At 33.2% G+C, this 19,966-nt stretch overlaps 1 protein-coding gene across 1 annotated transcript; it reads right to left on the bottom strand.

The window, feature by feature from the left end:
- Window positions 1-548: 548 nt before the first annotated feature.
- LOC143043569 (uncharacterized) lies at window positions 549-19,478 on the bottom strand. The gene is made up of 6 exons (XM_076215819.1): window positions 19,344-19,478; window positions 15,627-15,794; window positions 10,289-10,471; window positions 6,800-7,593; window positions 4,648-4,716; window positions 549-798 (listed from the first exon to the last, which is right to left on the bottom strand). Exons 1-6 carry the CDS (start codon window positions 19,353-19,355, stop codon window positions 786-788), a joined length of 1,239 nt encoding a protein of 412 aa, XP_076071934.1. The 5' UTR covers window positions 19,356-19,478; the 3' UTR covers window positions 549-785.
- Window positions 19,479-19,966: the final 488 nt, after the last annotated feature.

Here is a 19,966-nt window from a genome sequence, read left to right as displayed (position 1 = left end):
TAGCATGGGTTCGAATCCCCGGCGAGGGAAGAACCAAAAATTTGCGAAAGCAAATTTACAGATCTAACATTGTTGGGTTGATGTTTAGACGAGTTATATAATATATATATAATGTCTAAAAACAGCAACAATCAACATTCAATCTATTTAAGCGTGGATCAGTTTGTGAAAATAAACTGATACAGTTACTGAATTAAAATTATATAAATGTCTAAGAATATAACTTAAACACACTAATTAATACATTAAAAAGTTCTATTAGATGTTAAATAGAAATACGCAATATTTCGCTAAACAAATTAGCTTCATCAGGCGTGTGCATCTCTCAAGGTGAAATCGGATGCATCTTGAGAGATGCACACGCTGGTGCATCCGATTTCACCTTGAGAGATGCACACGCCTGATGAAGCTAATTTGTTTAGCGAAATATTGCGTATTTCTATTTAACATCTAATAGAACTTTTTAATGTATTAATTAGTGTGTTTAAGTTATATTCTTAGTCATTTATATAATATATATATATACTGAATTGTACATTTATCACTTTTCTACATGCCAATTTCGTTGCGGGGCCATAAAAATTAGTAAAACCACACAGCAACATAAAAAACGCCCCAAAAATACCAGTGTAAAACAATAACAATAATAAAAAAAAACAACGTTCCGATTGTGTACTGTAACAATACAATTAACTAAAAACAGAGTTGTTTTCGTCATATACTGTTCATTCTTTTAGTACTAAATCTAATCGACAGTTTATCTTGTCCTTTTTCAGTTGACTTCATCATTTCTTTTTCCTGAAACAAGAAATAATAAAAAATTGAAATAGTAGTTAATATAAGTACGAACAATAGTAAAGTTTAATTACTGTTTATGGAGTGTGTTCGTCCAAAAACCTTTCTTAGATATCTTTCCTTTGTTGCTGATGTTGATTATCCTTTATTTTTGTATTCATTAGACATAATTATACTAACTTTATCATATTTACTGTTTATAGCACATGTATAAAATAAAATTGAGAAAGGAAATGGGGAATGTGTCAAAGCGACAACAACCCGACCATAGAGCAGACAACAGCCGAAGGCCACCAATGGGTCTTCAATGTAGCGAGAAACTCTCGCACCCGGAGGCGTCTTTCAGCTGGCCCCTAAACAAATATATACTAGTACAGTGATAATGTATATTATAGTGTTCACAGTCATTTACAAACAAAAGTAAGGAATTGTTTAAAATAATAATACAAGGCCAATACAACCTATATGAGTTAGATAAACTATTTTATTTGTAGATGGTGGCGGTCATTTTGGGTCGCAGGCAGAACTAAAGAACACATATTTTAAATGAGATATAATTAAGGATACTTGTGACCTCGATTATTTCGGACTGGTCGAGTAGTTTCATAGAAGATTATTTTATTTACGGACAACGGATGATAACTGAATGGCAATATATCACATATATTCTATATACAAGCTTAAGGTGTGCTAAGTATTACAAGTTTTCTATCTGAAATTTGATCCCTTGACAAATGTACCTTATTCAGGTAAACTTACAAAAGCAATTGCGTGTGTACAAAATATATTTTTCAATAAAGATACCGACAAACATAACGTCATCACAGTTGAGATAAAGGTAAACGAAACATAGTAGGTACATATAAACGAAGTTGTTAGTTCTTCTGTTCGTTAGAATGCATGCTCATATTAATTAGTATATAGTAAAATGACATTGAAAAATATTTATCATTACATATGATAAGAGGAAATAAAGAATTAAAATGAAAGTTCTTATTCTACAGGAGAAAAAAAAAACCAGAGGCTCTAAAGAGCCTGTGTCGCTCACCTTGGTCTATGTGAATATTAAACACAGGACGCAGATGGATTCATGACAAAATTGTGTGATAGTGATGTGTTTGTACATCTTACTTTACTGAACATTCTTGCTGCTTACAATTATTTCTATCTACAATTAACTTAGCCACGTAGTTTCAGATGAGAAGATTTTTGTAAAGGATTACTAAGATTTACGAAAAATGGTTAAAAATTGACTATAAAGGGCAATAACTCCTAAAGGGGTCAACTAACCATTTCGGTCATGTTGACTTATTCGTAGATCTTACTTTGCTGACATTTATTGCTTTTTACAGTTTATCTCTATCTAAAATAACATTCAAGATAATAATCAAAAACAGCAAACTTTCCTTAAAATTACCAATTCAGGAGCAGCAACCCAACAACAGGTTGTCCGATTCATCTGAAAATTTCAGGGCAGATAGATCTTGACCTGATAAACAATTTTACTTTTACTCCTGTCAGATTTGCTTTAAATGCTTTGGTTTTTTAGTTATAAGCCAAAAACTGAATTTTACTCAGTATGTTCTATTTTTAGCCGTGGCGGCCATCTTGGTTGGTTGGCTGGGTCATGCCACACATTTTTAAAACTAGATATCCAAATGATGATTGTGGCCAAGTTTGGTTTAATTTGGCTCAGTAGTTTCAGAGGAGAAGATTTTTGAAAAAGATTACTAAGATATACGAGAAATGGTTAAAAGTTGACTATAAAGGGCAATAACTCCTAAGGGGGTCAACTGATCATTTCAGTCATGGAGACTTATTTGTTAATCTTACTTTGCTGAACATTATTGCTGTTTAAAGTTTATCTCTATCTATAATAATATTCAAGATAATACCCCAAAACAGCAAAATTTCCTTAAAATTATCAATTCAGGGACAGTAACCCAACAACAGGTTGTCCGATTCATCTGAAAATTTCAGGGCAGATAGATCTTGACCTGATAAACAATTTTACCCCATGTCAGTTTTGCTCTTAATGTTTTGGTTTTTGAGTTATAAGCAAAAAACTGCATTTTACCCCTATGTTCTATTTTTAGCTGTGGCGGCCATCTTGGTTGGTTGGCCGGGTCACTCCACACATTTTTTAAACTAGATACCCAAATAATGATTGTGGCCAAGTTTGGTTTAATTTGGCCCAGTAGTTTCAGAGGAGAAGATTTTTGTAAAAGATTACTAAGATTTAAGAAAAATGGTTAAAAATTGACTATAAAGGGCAATAACTCCTAAAGGGGTCAACTGACCATTTCGGTCATGTTGACTTATTTGTAAATCTTACTTTGCTGAACATTATTGCTGTTTACAGTTTATCTCTATCTATAATAATATTGAAGATAATAACCAAAAACAGCAAAATTGCCTTAAAATTACCAATTCAGGGGCATCAACCCAACAACGGGTTGTCCGATTCATCTGAAAATTACAGGGCAGATAGATCTTGACCTGATGAACAATTTAACCCTATCAGTTTTGCTCTTAATGTTTTGGTTTTTGAGTTATAAGCAAAAAACTGCATTTTACCCCTATGTTCTATTTTTAGCTGTGGCGGCCATCTTGGTTGGTTGGCCGGGTCACTCCACACATTTTTTAAACTAGATACCCAAATAATGATTGTGGCCAAGTTTGGTTTAATTTGGCCCAGTAGTTTCAGAGGAGAAGATTTTTGTAAAAGATTACTAAGATTTAAGAAAAATGGTTAAAAATTGACTATAAAGGGCAATAACTCCTAAAGGGGTCAACTGACCATTTCGGTCATGTTGACTTATTTGTAAATCTTACTTTGCTGAACATTATTGCTGTTTACAGTTTATCTCTATCTATAATAATATTGAAGATAATAACCAAAAACAGCAAAATTGCCTTAAAATTACCAATTCAGGGGCATCAACCCAACAACGGGTTGTCCGATTCATCTGAAAATTACAGGGCAGATAGATCTTGACCTGATGAACAATTTAACCCTGTCAGTTTTGCTCTTAATGTTTTGGTTTTTGAGTTATAAGCAAAAAACTGCATTTTACCCCTATGTTCTATTTTTAGCTGTGGCGGCCATCTTGGTTGGTTGGCCGGGTCACTCCACACATTTTTTAAACTAGATACCCAAATAATGATTGTGGCCAAGTTTGGTTTAATTTGGCCCAGTAGTTTCAGAGGAGAAGATTTTTGTAAAAGATTACTAAGATTTAAGAAAAATGGTTAAAAATTGACTATAAAGGGCAATAACTCCTAAAGGGGTCAACTGACCATTTCGGTCATGTTGACTTATTTGTAAATCTTACTTTGCTGAACATTATTGCTGTTTACAGTTTATCTCTATCTATAATAATATTGAAGATAATAACCAAAAACAGCAAAATTGCCTTAAAATTACCAATTCAGGGGCATCAACCCAACAACGGGTTGTCCGATTCATCTGAAAATTACAGGGCAGATAGATCTTGACCTGATGAACAATTTAACCCTGTCAGGTTTGCTCTTAATGCTTTGGTTTTTGAGTTATAAGCCAAAAACTGCATTTTACCCCTATGTTCTATTTTTAGCTGTGGCGGCCATCTTGGTTGATTGACCGGGTCATCGGACACATTTTTCAAACTAGATACCCCAATGATGATTGTTGCCAAGTTTGGTTAAATTTGGCCCAGTAGTTTCAGAGGAGAAGATTTTTGTAAAAGTTAACGACGCCGGACGACGACAGACGACGGACGACGGACGACGGACGACGGACGCCAAGTGATGAGAAAAGCTCACTTGGCCCTTCGGGCAAGGTGAGCTAATAAAACCAGATTATATTCTTACTTTGGTTTACCCGATCTTTTCGTTTCAATAAAGTGAAAAGGTTTATACCCTATAGGTTGGTCTTCTATTCTGAAACACAACAAATGCATTCTTTAAATAATTCGAATGAGAAGGTTGCAAATATGTTGCCAAGAAAACGGATGAATTGTTTATAATGAGCATTTTAATATATAGAAATGTAAAAGTGCAATCAAAAGTTGTCATTCTGGTCTTACATTTTGTACTTGTGTACGTTGTTTTTAAAGTGTCTATCATCTGCCATTTGTTTTTATGTTGAAATAGTTCTTTGTTTTCATAGTTATTACATATAATAATTAAAGCACCCCAATTTTGGTCATTTTTACTATTTTTGCCTGTGTATTGTCAACATAATTGAAACACAGCTGTCATACAAGTGAGAGGTTAGTAAGCTATGAAACTAAGTGAAATCTATCCACCATTTTCTACATTTGAACATGCCTGTACCAAGTCAGGAATATGACAGTTTTTGTCCATTCGTTTTTGATGCGTTTTGTTATTTGATTTTGCCATGTGATTATGGACTTTCCCAATTGATCTTCCTCTAAGTTCAGTATTTTTGTGATTTTACTTTCTACCATCTTCTACAACGGGTTACCTGATTGTTCTGATATCAGGGCAGATAGATCTTGATCTAATGAACAATTTTATCCTCATTAAATTTTCTCTAATGCTTTGATTTTAGAGATATGAGCCAAAAACTTCATTTTACCATACGTACTAATTTTAACCATGTCAGCCATCTTGATTGGTTTGCCGTGTCACCGGATACCTTTTTTTTTTAACTATATACCCAAATAATGATTGTGGCTAAGTTGAGTTAAATTTGGCCTTGTAGTTTCAGAGGAGAAGATTTTTGTAAAAGTTAACGACGACGGACGACGACGGTCAACGGACGGCAAATGAAGAGAAAAGCTCATTTGGCCCAGCTTAGGGGGATCCCGCTTACATGTTAAACCCCGTCACATTCTGTATGTATGTGCCTGTCCCAAGTCAGGAGCTTGTAATTCAGTGGTAACGTTTGTTTATGTGTTACATACAAGTATTTGTTTTTTCGTTTATTTTTTGTTTATAAATTATAAAAAAGATGTGGTATGATTGCCAAGGAGACAACTGTCCACAAGAGACCAAAATGCCACAGACATTAACAACATAAGATCACCGTACGACCTTCAACAATGAGCAAAGCCCATACCGCATAGTCGGCTATAAAGGCCCTGATATGACAATGTAAAACAATTCAAACGAGAAAACTAACGGCCTTATTTATATAAAAATAAATGAACGAAAAAACAAATATGTAACACATAAACAAACGACAACCACTGAATTACAGGCTCCTGACTTGGGACATACATAAATAATGTGGCGGTGTTAAACATGTTAGCGGGATCCCAACCCTCTCCATATCCTAGGACAGTGGTATAACAGTACAACATAAGAACGAACTATAAAAATCAGTTGAAAAAGGCTTAACTCATCAGATGGACAAACTGCAAGTGGACCAAGTGGACGTGGCCGGGTACTTGTTCATCCCGACAACAAAAAGACACTAGCAACAGATCTGAGAGTACTCGCAGTTATCTGACAGCTAGTTCAAAGCCACTCACAACTAATTAAAAAAAATCATGCATTTAAGACTAAACTATTAATCCGTACACATCTATCATCCAATGGATTTAGTGTACAGACGTCATAAGCAGTCAGAGAAAAACATGACCTTGTACAATGCCAAGTTACAGGTATTGACAGAATGTAGATCCATGAATGTACGTATATATGTATATAACATACTAGTAATATTTAGTAAGCTTTAGATTTACTGATAACAAAATCAATATTTATACCAATAAAAACAATATTCAATGATCTTATTACAGTGTCTTAAATTAGACTGTTAGTTTTTTCGTTTGAATTGTTTTACATTGTCATTTCGGGACATTTTATAGCTAACTATGTGGTGTTGGCTATGTTCATTGTTGTAGACAGTACGGAGACTTATACTTGTTAATTTCTGTGTCATATCCTGGTACCTTTGATAACTTTTTTGTGTCTTGTCTAGAGTTGTCTCATTAGAAATCATGCCACATCTTCTTTTTTTTATAACGATAGACGGAATGTTAATCTTACTTACTCCTTTTTGTATTCTTGTACAGAATAAACAATATCATTTAGAAAAGCAACTAGGTCAGGTGGCTTAATTTCATTTGGTTCTGTGTCCTCGAGTATATCACCAGTAAGCTCATACAAATCTCTCTCCAAGGTCTGGTATGATACCAAAAATGAAACAGCGTGCTCCTCTGACAGAAGTGTTTGAAGGCTCTCACAAACAGCAGTTTGTTTCTTGAAAGTCCTTTCCTTATTGTGGTAGGTGCTCTGCAACTCCTCCTTTGTCCAGTTCTGTTTATCTTCTATTTCATTGGTTTTAATGTCCGCTTTTGTTTTTATAATATTGTGCAAATCATTTTCAATTGTACGGATACTTGTTATAGCATCTTCTGATTCCTCATCTAAATGTGGAATGTGTACTCTCTTTGTCTTTTCTACCAATTTCGACAGTCGCTGAAGCTTTTCTTTCATATTGGATAATTTGTTCTTGGCAATCTTTTTAATTTCATCCGCTTTTCTTTTGATTTCCGACATCTCATGCCCTGTATGAGCAGTTGTCACACAAGTACTGCACACCAAGGTATTGCAAGAAACACAGTAATACGTGTATTCAGATTTGTGTTCACTACATACTAGTTGAACAGCTGAAGGATTTACACTTTTAAGGTCCTTCACGGAATGATCTTTTGAAACAGGAAGTTTATCATGGTAGTTCCCTCGACACAATGGACAAAATGCTGCTTTGCATTGGTAACAAAAGAAAACTGCATTGTTTTCACAAAAAACACATTTTGTGATTGGTGTCTGTGCCAAAACAAGCTGCAAAAAAAAGTGTATGTGAACTGCTTTCACAAAGATTTAATGGACATTGTAACTTTTGTGTAATGATACAGTCATTTGTCCGAGCCTAGATGCACTTCTTGAACAAACTTAACAATAATTTATAGAATTCGGATGATGAATTGAAAATAAAATATCACTCTCTTCTTTGTAACAATCCGTTTTTGGAATAGATCATGGAAAACGGTAAACGCAACAGATTCAAGAAATTAATGGATCATTTGAGACTAAATATAAGATGACCGTTCTACTGAAATGGTATTTTGTTACTTTTTCATTACTATTTTGTTTGATAAAGTTGTTAAATCTAGCGTAAGCTATGCTAAATTAATTAGTTGGTTTTTTTTATACCGAATACCGCTTTCTATCAGATAATAAATATAAGAAAATGTGGTATGAGTGCCAATGAAAAAAACTCTTCTTCCAAGTCACAATTTGTGAAAGTAAACCATTGAAGGCCAATGAATGGTCTTCAACACGGAGCCTTGATACGGAAAGTCAAAAGCTTCCGATTTCCCCATACATACATATGTTCAGACGACTTATATCCCCCCTGTATTCATTTCATTACAAGTATTCATTTTTGAAATACATACTTTAAATTTTCTTGAAAATACGATAGTCTCTGTGCTTCATGTGTTTACTTTCAAGGGTTTATAAGTAGACCTTATGCCAGGAGTGTGATGGGCTTTAAGTTAACTAATCATAACTGTTTAAAAATGTATAAAAGCTACCATGTTGATACAACTGAGGCAAATTCGAAATTTTCTTTATAAAACTAATAAAACTGACATTAAAAGATAACTTTTTCGGAATCTCGATCTAGATTATATCCCTTAAATGCTATATAATCCACGGAATAACGCAGGTGCCCCAGCAGGAAAGCAGGTCCTTTTCTAAAATTGTCTCCCGTCTTGTTCACCATGCGTTCGTGTTGTAAACAGCTTTGATTTTGTTTGAACGACAGTATGATTAAAATCAGGCCCCACTTTCCACTAGCGTTTAATCAGACTATTTGACACGTGTGAGGGATTACTCGTTTTTAATGGAGTACGTCATTCAGACTTTTATGTAGCGTTTTGAGAACTTTTATCCGTCTTTCGTTATTTTGTTTGTTAATTGTTGCCATGACGTATGTTATTACTTATCTGGACTGATGATCTTTGAATGTTCTTTTAGTATTGTCCCCTCTTGTTTTACAAGCGAAGATACAAAAGGAAAATCACAAATTATCCAATTGAAACAGAAAAGATCTTGACCAACATAAGAAACGACGAAAGGACAACAAAGAATAAATAAAACTTAGAAAACTTTTAAGATTGATAGACATGATCTTATCAAAATCACAGGAAGGTACACCGGAGCATGCAAAAGGGTAAGCAGATGATCTTACTCTACAAATAAAGGCAACAGTAGTATGCCGCTATTCAAAAGTCACAAATCGATTGAGAGAAAACAAATCCGGGTTAAAAACTAAAACTGAGAAAACACACACCAACAATACGAGAAAAACAACTGCACAACAGAAACACTGATCTGAAGTACAACAAAAACGAACGCCAACATACATAGAAACGAACTATTTAATAAGAACTTGACTTGAATTGGTTCAAGAAATTTTATGAAACAAAGGTCGGTTGAACCTTGTTTTATGGCTAGCCGAACCTGCCGCTTATGTGGCAACCTTAACAAATATCTCTCAATCAATCAGCACAGAGAAACGCACAAATAGTAGAATAGACGATACATTATATAAACCACAGAATAACAACAAACATCTTCAATTAACGACAGAACTGGACATCACAAACAGGGACGTATTTTTTGTAACGAATATATAATCTTGAAAGTCATACAATTATTTTTACAATACTAGTCTATCAATTATCATGATTATGACCGTATTGAAAGGTTATTTTAAATAAATGATGTGACGACGACATAAATTTGAGGACTGACACAAGACATTATCCACGGAAAAGGGAAATTAACTCGACTATACTTACAGATACGATTGTTGTGAAATGTAACGTTTACTAGTATACAATATTCAAACCACAAACGATAAGACATAACACAATATACTACCGCAACCGTAACAGAGACATCATAAATTAACAAATGAACGTTGAATGAACACATACCGAGATATGTCGTATAGCAATATTTGAAATTCACAATCGTTAAAAAAGTCATATTAGGGAATAGGTCACGTCCGGTACTAAGAAGACATATATGACATAGATGTGAAACCACAATCTAAGACGTGATCAACAAATTCGTGATGGTGTCCATAAAGTTTACAATCTTATTAAAATAAATTTTCATCACTTGCTCCTCGATTTTTTATATGTCGCCGTGTGAGCTCACACGGCGACATATAAAAAATCGAGGAGACAATCTTATTAAAATAAATTCTCATCACTTGCTCCTCGATTTTTTATATGTCGCCGTGTGAGCTCACACGGCGACATATAAAAAATCGAGGAGCAAGCACGGCGACATATAAAAAATCGAGGAGCAAGCGATGAGAATTTATTTTAATAAGATTGTAAATTTACGAAGTGTCATTTTAGTCTTGCCTCCTCATAACTCTGTTGAAGCAGTTTCTGCCAACAATGACAAATTTGAGGGTCTTAGCCTACCAAATATAAAACAACCACCAGCTACTTACATTTTGACTTTTGTGTCTATCTAGCTCCGCAGCAGACCTAGTTAAAGATAGATAATCCCAAGCTGCCTGATCATTTCTTTCATCATTAAAGTATTTTTTCAGGGCTTTAGTCAAATAGTTGGTCTTCACTTCATCGGAGAAATCTTTCAACGTAAATCTGATTGGTATAAGAGCCACATGTACCTACCAGTTTATATAAATATTAATTATGATTACCATTAATTATCACATCATATTCGTATTTATAGATCATGTTTCGTGTTCAAGATTTCGCCTTAATGTTGTTGTTGGGTCTTTTTTTCTGCACAACTGTGTTATTTCCATCTTATTCAAATTATACATACATAATAATGATGAATGGTCAATGGCATAACTTCAACATTGGTTAACCAATTAGATAAGTAATATGTTTGAGAATGAAGGGGTAAATGTGTCATACGTAACTCCGAAACATATATATATGAACCAAAACATATAAAAAGACTAACAAGAAGCTGTTGACCTAGGACAGGCGCAAAATTTAGGCGGGATGAAACACATTTTGCTAGATTTCAACATTCCCTATATCGCTAGCCAATGTAAATGTCAGAATAGGTAGCAAAAGTAAGTATTCAAAATGAGAATTACACATAAATTAGCAAAATGATTGAACGATTAGGACGTCACCACACGAAAATCATGCATAATCTCTCCCGTTAGGGGTTTAGTATCATTCCATCATAAAATATACGACATGAACACAACCCATAATATGCCAACAACTGGTTTTATCATAAATGTGTTTATTTCCAATGCAAAGAACCTATAAGTAAATCAATATTAATTCCAAATAAATGGTGAATGTGTCCATGAGACAGAGATGATGCACCTGCTTACATATATCATTATAAAGAGGCATAAGTCAAGAATGGTACAAATGAAGCTACAAAAATTCGTACATGATCTTAGTTTTAAGTTTCATAACATTTGGTTGAAGCAAACTAAAGTTATAGAACGGAAACGAAAAATTCAGCAATTTCTTCATTTCTTCACTCTAGAACAGTAAACGTGATGCCACTAAGCACGAAAACCTAAATTTCAGTTTTTTTTATTGGTTAAGAGGTATTTCTCAAGAAAGGTAAAAGTGACGCTACCCCGATTCAAACTTGATATGAAGTTCGTGGTAATAAGCATTGTGTACACGTTTCATTTCGATTGGTTGAGGCAAACTTATGTTATAGAACGAAATCCAATTTCAGGACGTACAGATGTAATGACGTACGGTCGTGCGGACTTTCTGACGAATAAGGTTAAAACTTAATACCCCTTACGCTACGACAGGGGCATAAAAATTACCTGACAACAGTATCGTACCTATTATACCCTCTGAATAAGTCTGCTTAAAGGTTTTGTTGTTTTTATGCGAATGACGCAATTTTGGGGCTTTGTTTAGAATTTAACTACAAATGACATCAGTGTATACGATATCTGCACGTTGATTTATATTTACGAATGTAAAATCTAGTAAACGTTTTGACAAGTTTGTAAAATCGAAAACCTTGGTGTAATCTTTTTCCAGGAATAATGAGTTTTTGTTCGTTTAGATAAAATACGTTGTTACATATATACTAACAAATCGAACAAGTTGAGATGTACAAACACCATGAGATGAAGACAAGGGAACGTCACCCTCTAAAAATGGATAAATAAACACAGAAAATATCAGCTTCCCGGTAAAGATATAGATATCAAGATCCAGGAAAGGGTAGTGTTAGCTTTATTTAAAGTCAGTTCAGCAGGATGAATAAGTTGTGTGTTATATATCATATCAATATGTCATCCAACTATCTAAAAGTGTTATTAGATTTTGTATCAGATCTTGGTTCGATTGGGTTTCTGATGTTAGTCATAAATTGAAACTCGTTAGCAGACATGAAGAGGTCCGCAATAAGTGGTTCACAGTCAGTCCTCATTTATTATCGTGTCGGTCAGATTTCGCCGGAGTGCTTTAAGTTAACCACCGTGAGTAAACCACTGATCCACGCAGCAAGCTTTTTGAGGTTGATTAAGTGATAATAAAAGCAGAAAATAGGATGTCATTTTGTAATCTATGCAGTTACACCTGCTGAAAAAAGCACCTGATTTAGCAAAAAACTGTATTATGAGACCATTAATTGTAGGTTCCTTTGTAACCGTGCATTTCATATATAAGCCTATCTATTAGAATTTGAGTTCTCTCTTTTTTTTATATAAATTGGTTATTCATGTAAAAATAATAAACTTCCCAGAAAGTATACACTTTTACAAAATACGGAAATAAACAAATTTGGAAGCTGTGTTAGGGTACTTTTGTTCGAAAGAGTTTGGAGTGTCTGTAAATTAATACACTGGAGCCTGCTAGATTTGGTGTGCAATACAATATATTTTTCGGACACCTTCTCACCCTCTTTCTTTCTTTCTAAAGTTAATGTAAAAGTCAAATTTAGCATAGTTAGTCTCATCGCTTGCATATGTAATAGGCAATTCTATTGCAGATTCGAGAAAATGAACTCAAATATACCACCACATTATTTCTAGAATTAAAAATCTTGTTCACACACATATTTCTAGGTAAAGATGACTTAATAGAAATTGTTCTACTCACAGTAGATCAGTAGATAAAAAAAATGATCGTAAGCTACACTTTGCTCATTGTTGGAGGCCATACGGTGATGTATAGTTGTCATTTGGTCTTTTTTGGAGAGTTGTCTCATTTGAAATCATACCACTTCTTCTTTTTATAGGAAATGTTCATGAGATACGAGTATTTCTCAGATAAAACGTTTTGTTAAATGAGTTGCCTCTTAAAAAATGGAATTTACTGAAATGATCATAACTAATGAGTACTTTTTCTCATGATTTTTTATTGTTAGCTTCGAGTTTTTTAATAGCAACGCTATGAATTAGGGAGTGTGTGTATAGCTTCATTTCGAATCGTTTATAATCCGGCTATATGGGGGCTAATTTAATAGATGAACTCACTTTTGATCGCAGTTCCAGTTTCAATGTATCCTGCTTTTTTAAAGTGCGAGTGATAATATGTTAAGTTGTCTCATTGTTATGGCCCCGGAGCTTGTCTTTATCATGTTTTATGAAGCATCCGAGTTAAACAATTCGACATCCCAAATATTTGTTACAATGCAGATCTATGTTATAGAAATATATGGGTCATTTTCAAAAAATGTCGAATTTTGAAATTGAAAAATTTATTAAAAGTTACTTATTCAAACAACCCTCTATATAAGCAAATCAAAACAAACAGTAAACTGTACTTTAAGAACAACATATTAAAAGATGCAATCTTAATGATGTCATACAAGAATGTCTTGAAACATTTTTTGTTCGGTGGTACAATATTTTGTCTATCCTGTTACCATTTTCAAAAGAAATTTTGGGTTATTGAGAAAAGGTTTAGATAAAATGTTAAGCTCGTTTTACGTTACCAATTAGATGGTTTTTCAGAGAATAAACTTCTATATATATTCATTCTGTAAAATAATAGATTATTTGCCAATTTTCTAGGTTGTACTGAAAAATGGCTCTAAAAATTGGTTTTCAAAGGTTGTAAAAATTACCACCAGTAATGCAAGTCTAAGATAGCAATTTATATTGTTCGGCATTTTTTCACCCTTTCAAATAAACCCAACATCCAGTAAATCCCTCATAAGTTAATTTACTTTTCTCTTTATTTCGTTGGTAACAGGAACGTACGTTTCTGATATATCACTATATAAAAGTCTATCCTGTTATCGATATCAGTATTGCACCTGCAAATGCTGAATTTGGGAAGATTAAGACGTTATAACCTTAAGATGAGTTCAAACAATGAAATATTTCATTCGTTTTCCAACTACATGTTAAGATAACAAATTTAACGACGTTTTTGTCTATAATTGTCTATCCTGTTACTGTTACCATAGCAACCGTAGTAACAGGATAGACATAACAGGATAGACAAATTTCTTCGTTTTTGATTGCTGTTGTGTAATAACTACTCCCTTTGGTGAAGTGATTTTGAAAAAAAGGTGTGGTTGGGAGAGAGAAAAAGGATTTGATGGGGTGGCGGAGTAATGTAAAATCATTTTATTCTCTGTTTATTTGCCTTCAAATCCGAAAAAAAGACGTGTAGTTTCAAAAGACGTTTTGATAAAAAGGAAACATATCCCAAAAGACCAACCCGGATGTACTGCGAAGGGAAGGCCACGAAATTTGAGCTCCCGAAAAATAGAATATTACGTTGGATTTTGGTACATGTAGCCTCTGAATGAATTAGTTGAGAAGAATTGAATATTATGATTTTTCGTGTAGAGGCAATTCAAGTTTATCCAAAAATTGTTACAAAAGTACATATCATATCATTTTAAAGGAAATTAAAAAAAATTTCTGTTCATATCAATTAACAGGTGTTAAAGATTTGAGATATAATAGAATTTCGATATAAAAAAGCCTCCCGCGAATTATTCTTTGAGTTATTTTGTCCATCGGGACATTTTATTGGACACGGTAAAACTGACCATGTTTTAAAAGTAGGACCGAAGTTACTAAATGGTGACGTTAGATAGCTTCTTAACAACATGTATACATTTTCTAATATTATTAAAATCCATTTTCATCCGTTATATCTTATAAAAGTGAAGACAGAAAGTTTTTGTACCGGTTTAGTAGCTAATAGGGACATTTTTTTCTCTTCCTTATCTCAACTCTTCTGACGATTTTACTTCCCTCACAGTAAAAATCGTCTATAACGCCGTTTTACGTTTAAGGTATATAACACAGTTGTAAAATTATTTTACATCCAACGAACCAATTAATCCGCACTGGGTTTACAAAGACGCGCACATAACAAATTTGTAACAGCGGGACACCCTTAAAATGACGTTATGGCATCACAATGAACAAAGTTTTTCATTAAATAATATACAAAGCACAAAATCATCTATGTTATTGATTACTGTGGTTTATTTCCTTTTGAATGATATATGCAGAACATGGATATTTCTTGTAAAGGAAAAAAAACTAAATAAGAATAACCCGCCATATATCGCATATTAGCAAAGAGACACCAATACCGTGTGCAACGTCCATATATTCACCATGATTGCACAACAACACAATGACGGGATGTATAGGTGCAGGGTTGCGTCAAATGGGCTTTATTAAAAATTGAATATACAGTAAAAACAATATTGAAAATTCCAACAATGTAATAAAGACAACATTTAAAATTGGAATCATATAAAATGTTAACTTACGATAAACATTAAAATATAAAGCAGTATTTGAATTAAAACAAATCACACAAGTTTTGATTTACTTTTACCTTTGCTTTAAGCATGTCTCTCAGTTCCTTTTCTTTTCTCATTAGTTGCCTGCGTATAAATTCTGATTGAGTCTGTTCATCTGTGGATGAAAAATGTTGTGCGTCCTCAATAAACACTGACAAACTCAGTCGTTGATGTTCATCCATATGTCTGGGTTCAGGCCTTTTCTAAAATGTTAATAACTAAAATTTACCATAAAACCGGACATTTTACCGAACTTCTACCCTCTCTGAGCTACATGTCTTAACTATGATGTAGCTTTGACTCGTTTTGAGTTGTTAAAATATAAAACAGCGTGCATATGAGATTGACCAATTCCATATTGGGGAGCGGGTCCGTTTTACTCATTATCACATAAAAAATAAAAAAATAAAAATATAGCCGCTTTCCATGTGCATTTATACTGGCAATATTCTACGAGATGAAGCTCAACTATTGTGATGATTTTGCATCTGATGATAAATATATAGTTAACCTTAATAAAGTTATATCAAGTAAAATTGAGAATGGAATATATATAGGTAAAAAGATTAGAAACAAGTGTCTGTGCTTATATCATGCAGTGACCACTGTGGGTGGTAAACTTGGAAATTGTAGTTAAAAGCGATACTAGTCATTTCTATTATAAAGTGTGTTCATATAATATAGCACAACGCGACAATAATTGAAATCAATAGAACACACAAAAAAAAACCATAAGATTTTGGAAAAAACGGGGAAGGCTAAAACAAATGTGTCCTGACCTCAAGTACTAAATGATAGGAGCACATGTATTTGTTTCATGAAATAGTAAAGCCCCTGCCTCTATGGAATTCTCGCCTGTGTTCTAAACTAAGTATTTATCACATGCATTTTTAAAAGCTAGTCTTGTTGTATTTTTAATTATCATTACTATGACTATAACTTGTGACATATAATTTGTGAATGTAGGACAGAAAGTCACAGGACAAAAAGTCACAATTCATTTTTTCTGATTATTTTTTTTTTTAATAAAAACGGCTTATTTCTACCTTTCTACCTAACTATTTTTTGTATTTTTCTTGAACTATTGTATATAAACCAACTTTGTAAACAAAATAAATAAAAAAATATCAAAGATGATCAAATAATTGTTAAAAAAAACCAAAATGTCAAAGTGGCCTGGCACTTAAATGGCTTCATGGTGCCAAGAAATATATCTTTTGCATGATTAAGTTTAAATAACTCTTGATTTTTAAAGTATAATGACACATTTCCTGAATTTCAATATGAATATATGTATTAAAAAGTAAATATTTCAAGATATTTCTGTTATATATTCAAACAATTGTCAACAAATTATTTGTGACTTTTTGTCCTACCAAAGGAGTAGGTCCGGTAAGGACCGATTTTGGCCTCAAATTTCAGGTTCATCTGACGAAAGATTTTGACCACTTTTTAAACACTTAAGTGTCTATTTTATTTGAATTAATTAGTTTATGTGAAAGATTTTAACAGATTTAGTCATTAAAAACGATCCGATTCAAGCTCAAATATGAAAAATCTACCTAATATGCCGAAAAATATCACTTTTCAGATGTTTTTTGGTAAAAATGAAAGTGGCCGCATCCGTGTTCATCCTCAACCCTTATATATGTTATGTATTATCATAAAATACAACTTACATTTCAATATTAAGGATGAACACGAATGCGGCCACTTTCGTTTGACACGAAAACCGTCTAAAATTTAACTAAATGCTAGAATTATGAGGATTTTAGTAATTTAGGATGACTTAATGGAATTATAGTTATCCCGTACCATTGTAAACTCGTACCAACGTCAACTCGTACCACTAAAAAAAAACTAGTACCAATGCAAACTCGTACCACTGCTAACTCGAACCAACTTATTTAAATGCATTTAAATGGTGTTAAATAATGAATATATACTTTACTTTTACTCAATACCTCTTGAGTCTGTAAAATATATATAATTTGAAAGTACAATGACCAATTTGTAGCTAATGTTCCTTGTCTATTGGTCCTGGATAGAAAATACTTGAGACTGTTTTTTTTTTTATAATTACTTATATTTGTAATATTATTAAAGTTTCACCCCAATAATATTTTTCATGAATAAATCTTAGCAGTTAAAACGGTTAATCAAAATGATTTCCAAAATGAAATTCTTACTGTCTATAAATAACAATGAAATGTAACTGTTCCTGTTAAGGGGTTTCCCGAATTTTCCCGCCAAAAAGCACATGGCTTCCAACAATTGTAAACATAGCATTCGATTTGTGATAATGGATTACAGCTTTAATTAATCTAATTGGATATAGATATTCAACTTAAGGTACAGTTAAAGCAATGGTTTTTTTTTACTTTCTTCTGGATTAAAACTAGTTTGAAAGATCAGTTTAAAAAATAAAGCTTATAAAAACATTCGTATTTTTGTCTAAGCTTTCCTTAAAATCCAGTATAAAATTCAAGTAATTCAACTTTATTTTTAATAAGTTCACAAAAAAAACCATAAAACATTCATGTTTTTTAATATATTTTTAATGGTACGACTTCCCAGTGGTACGAGTTTACGTTGGTACGAGTTAACTTTTTTGGTACGAGTTAACGTGGTACGAGTTTTCCGTGGTATGCAGGGGTCGAATTTAAGCTTTTTTGTGTACTGGCCAACCGGACCAGTGGACTGAAAACTCTACTGGTCCGGCTCCAAATCTATTGGTCCTGCGAAAATGACATTAATTTGACAAACACTAATATAAATGACAGATGTTTAATTTTATTTTGATGCTTTCGTTTACATAAGTTAAATTCCGATCTACTATATAATGCAACAATTCACGATCTTTTCCCCTTGATTATTTGTATTTGCGTTTCCTTTTGTCACTTTCGTATACTTTATTTCGATCTTCCTTTTGTCACTTTCGTATACTTTATTTCGATCTTCCTTTTGATTTTCAGTTATCTAATTTTTTTGTCCGGCGGTTTTACTCCTTCCAAAAATTTCCACATTTTATATTGTTGTGAAGGACGCTCACCCGAGATATTAATTAACTTGATCAATTGTAATACCTCCCAGTACCGTGTAATTGATTTCACAGGTAAATTGTTTTGTAAACAAACGGAGATTGCGATGCAATTAGTGATTTTTATCGACAAATTTCTATTGGTCCGCCGGACCACCAGCTGACAAAATCTACTGGTCCGACGTAAATTTTACTAGTCCCGGACTACCGGACTAGCGCTAATTTCGACCCCTGACGAGTTAACTTGCTTCCACTTAATGGTGCTAGTACCGGATATATGTGCATTGTATTGTCAAAAACAGCCCATATTTATGTAGCAGAAGCATATTCTACTGTCCAATAAATAACTAAAGGTTTACATTTTAACAATTTTGTAAAACTGCTATATTTTGGGGCCAAAAAGGGGTCTTACTGAACCTACTCCTTTGTGACTTTATTTGTCCTTTCACTTTTTGGCCTGTGACTTTCTCAGTCCGTTTACCATAATTTGTATCTCATGTTGTACAACACAAAATGGTTATTTTGTTAGAATTTAAATTCTTAAAAGTTCTTCGATGTGTAAAAGTCATAAAAGACTTAGTTGTTTTCTCAAAATTTCTACTTTTGGTTTTAAATTTACCTTCCTCGATGAAAACACATATTATTGATAGTAAACATGGTAAAGTATTTGTATTTTCATTTAGTTAAAAACATGTTATCAATTTGTCCATACCTTCATATACATAATTCAGTACTTCGTTAGGTACCCTTCGTTATCCACTTGTATTTATTCCGTTAAGTTAGATATCAATAGAGATTTTTGATATGAATGGAAATGTTCATTCGCCAAAATTGCTCACGAGTTATCTTTTCTTGTTTGTTTGTTTTTACATTTGATTGTCTCCCTTTGAGTATTTTTCTCCTGAAAAAAGGGGGAAGTGTCTATGATTTGCATTCAGCCATACATCATCTCACTAATTTCTAGATTTATTTGTTATGGGTTTTTCACGTCTGGCCGGTAAAACAAAACATTTATTATTCTTTTGTAGTTAACGCTTGTGGGTCATTTTGTTTGGTTCATTTATTTGTGTCATTATTTGTAAATTTTAATTGTTCTCTCAGAGAGTGTGATTATTATTTTATCATATTTTATCATATTCCGAATTTTCCCTCCCTAAATTTTAGTGACGTACCTCGTAGTATAAAATTGTTCCCTTTTAAAATCCAATCAGAGAGCTCCATTAAGTTCCCAGGGAAATCTAGCTGGTGCAGTCAGTGGCAGTGACTAGTGGTTGTCTTCTCATGCCAAGAAATTGCCTCCGTTGAAATTATGCAAACACCCCATAGAGCAAATTA

This window comes from Mytilus galloprovincialis, chromosome 8 (genome assembly GCF_965363235.1).
Source record: "Mytilus galloprovincialis chromosome 8, xbMytGall1.hap1.1, whole genome shotgun sequence".
In the NCBI taxonomy this organism is placed as follows: domain Eukaryota; kingdom Metazoa; phylum Mollusca; class Bivalvia; order Mytilida; family Mytilidae; genus Mytilus; species Mytilus galloprovincialis.
Note: the sequence above shows the minus strand (reverse complement) of the source record. Positions and strands in the feature narration are given on the sequence as shown.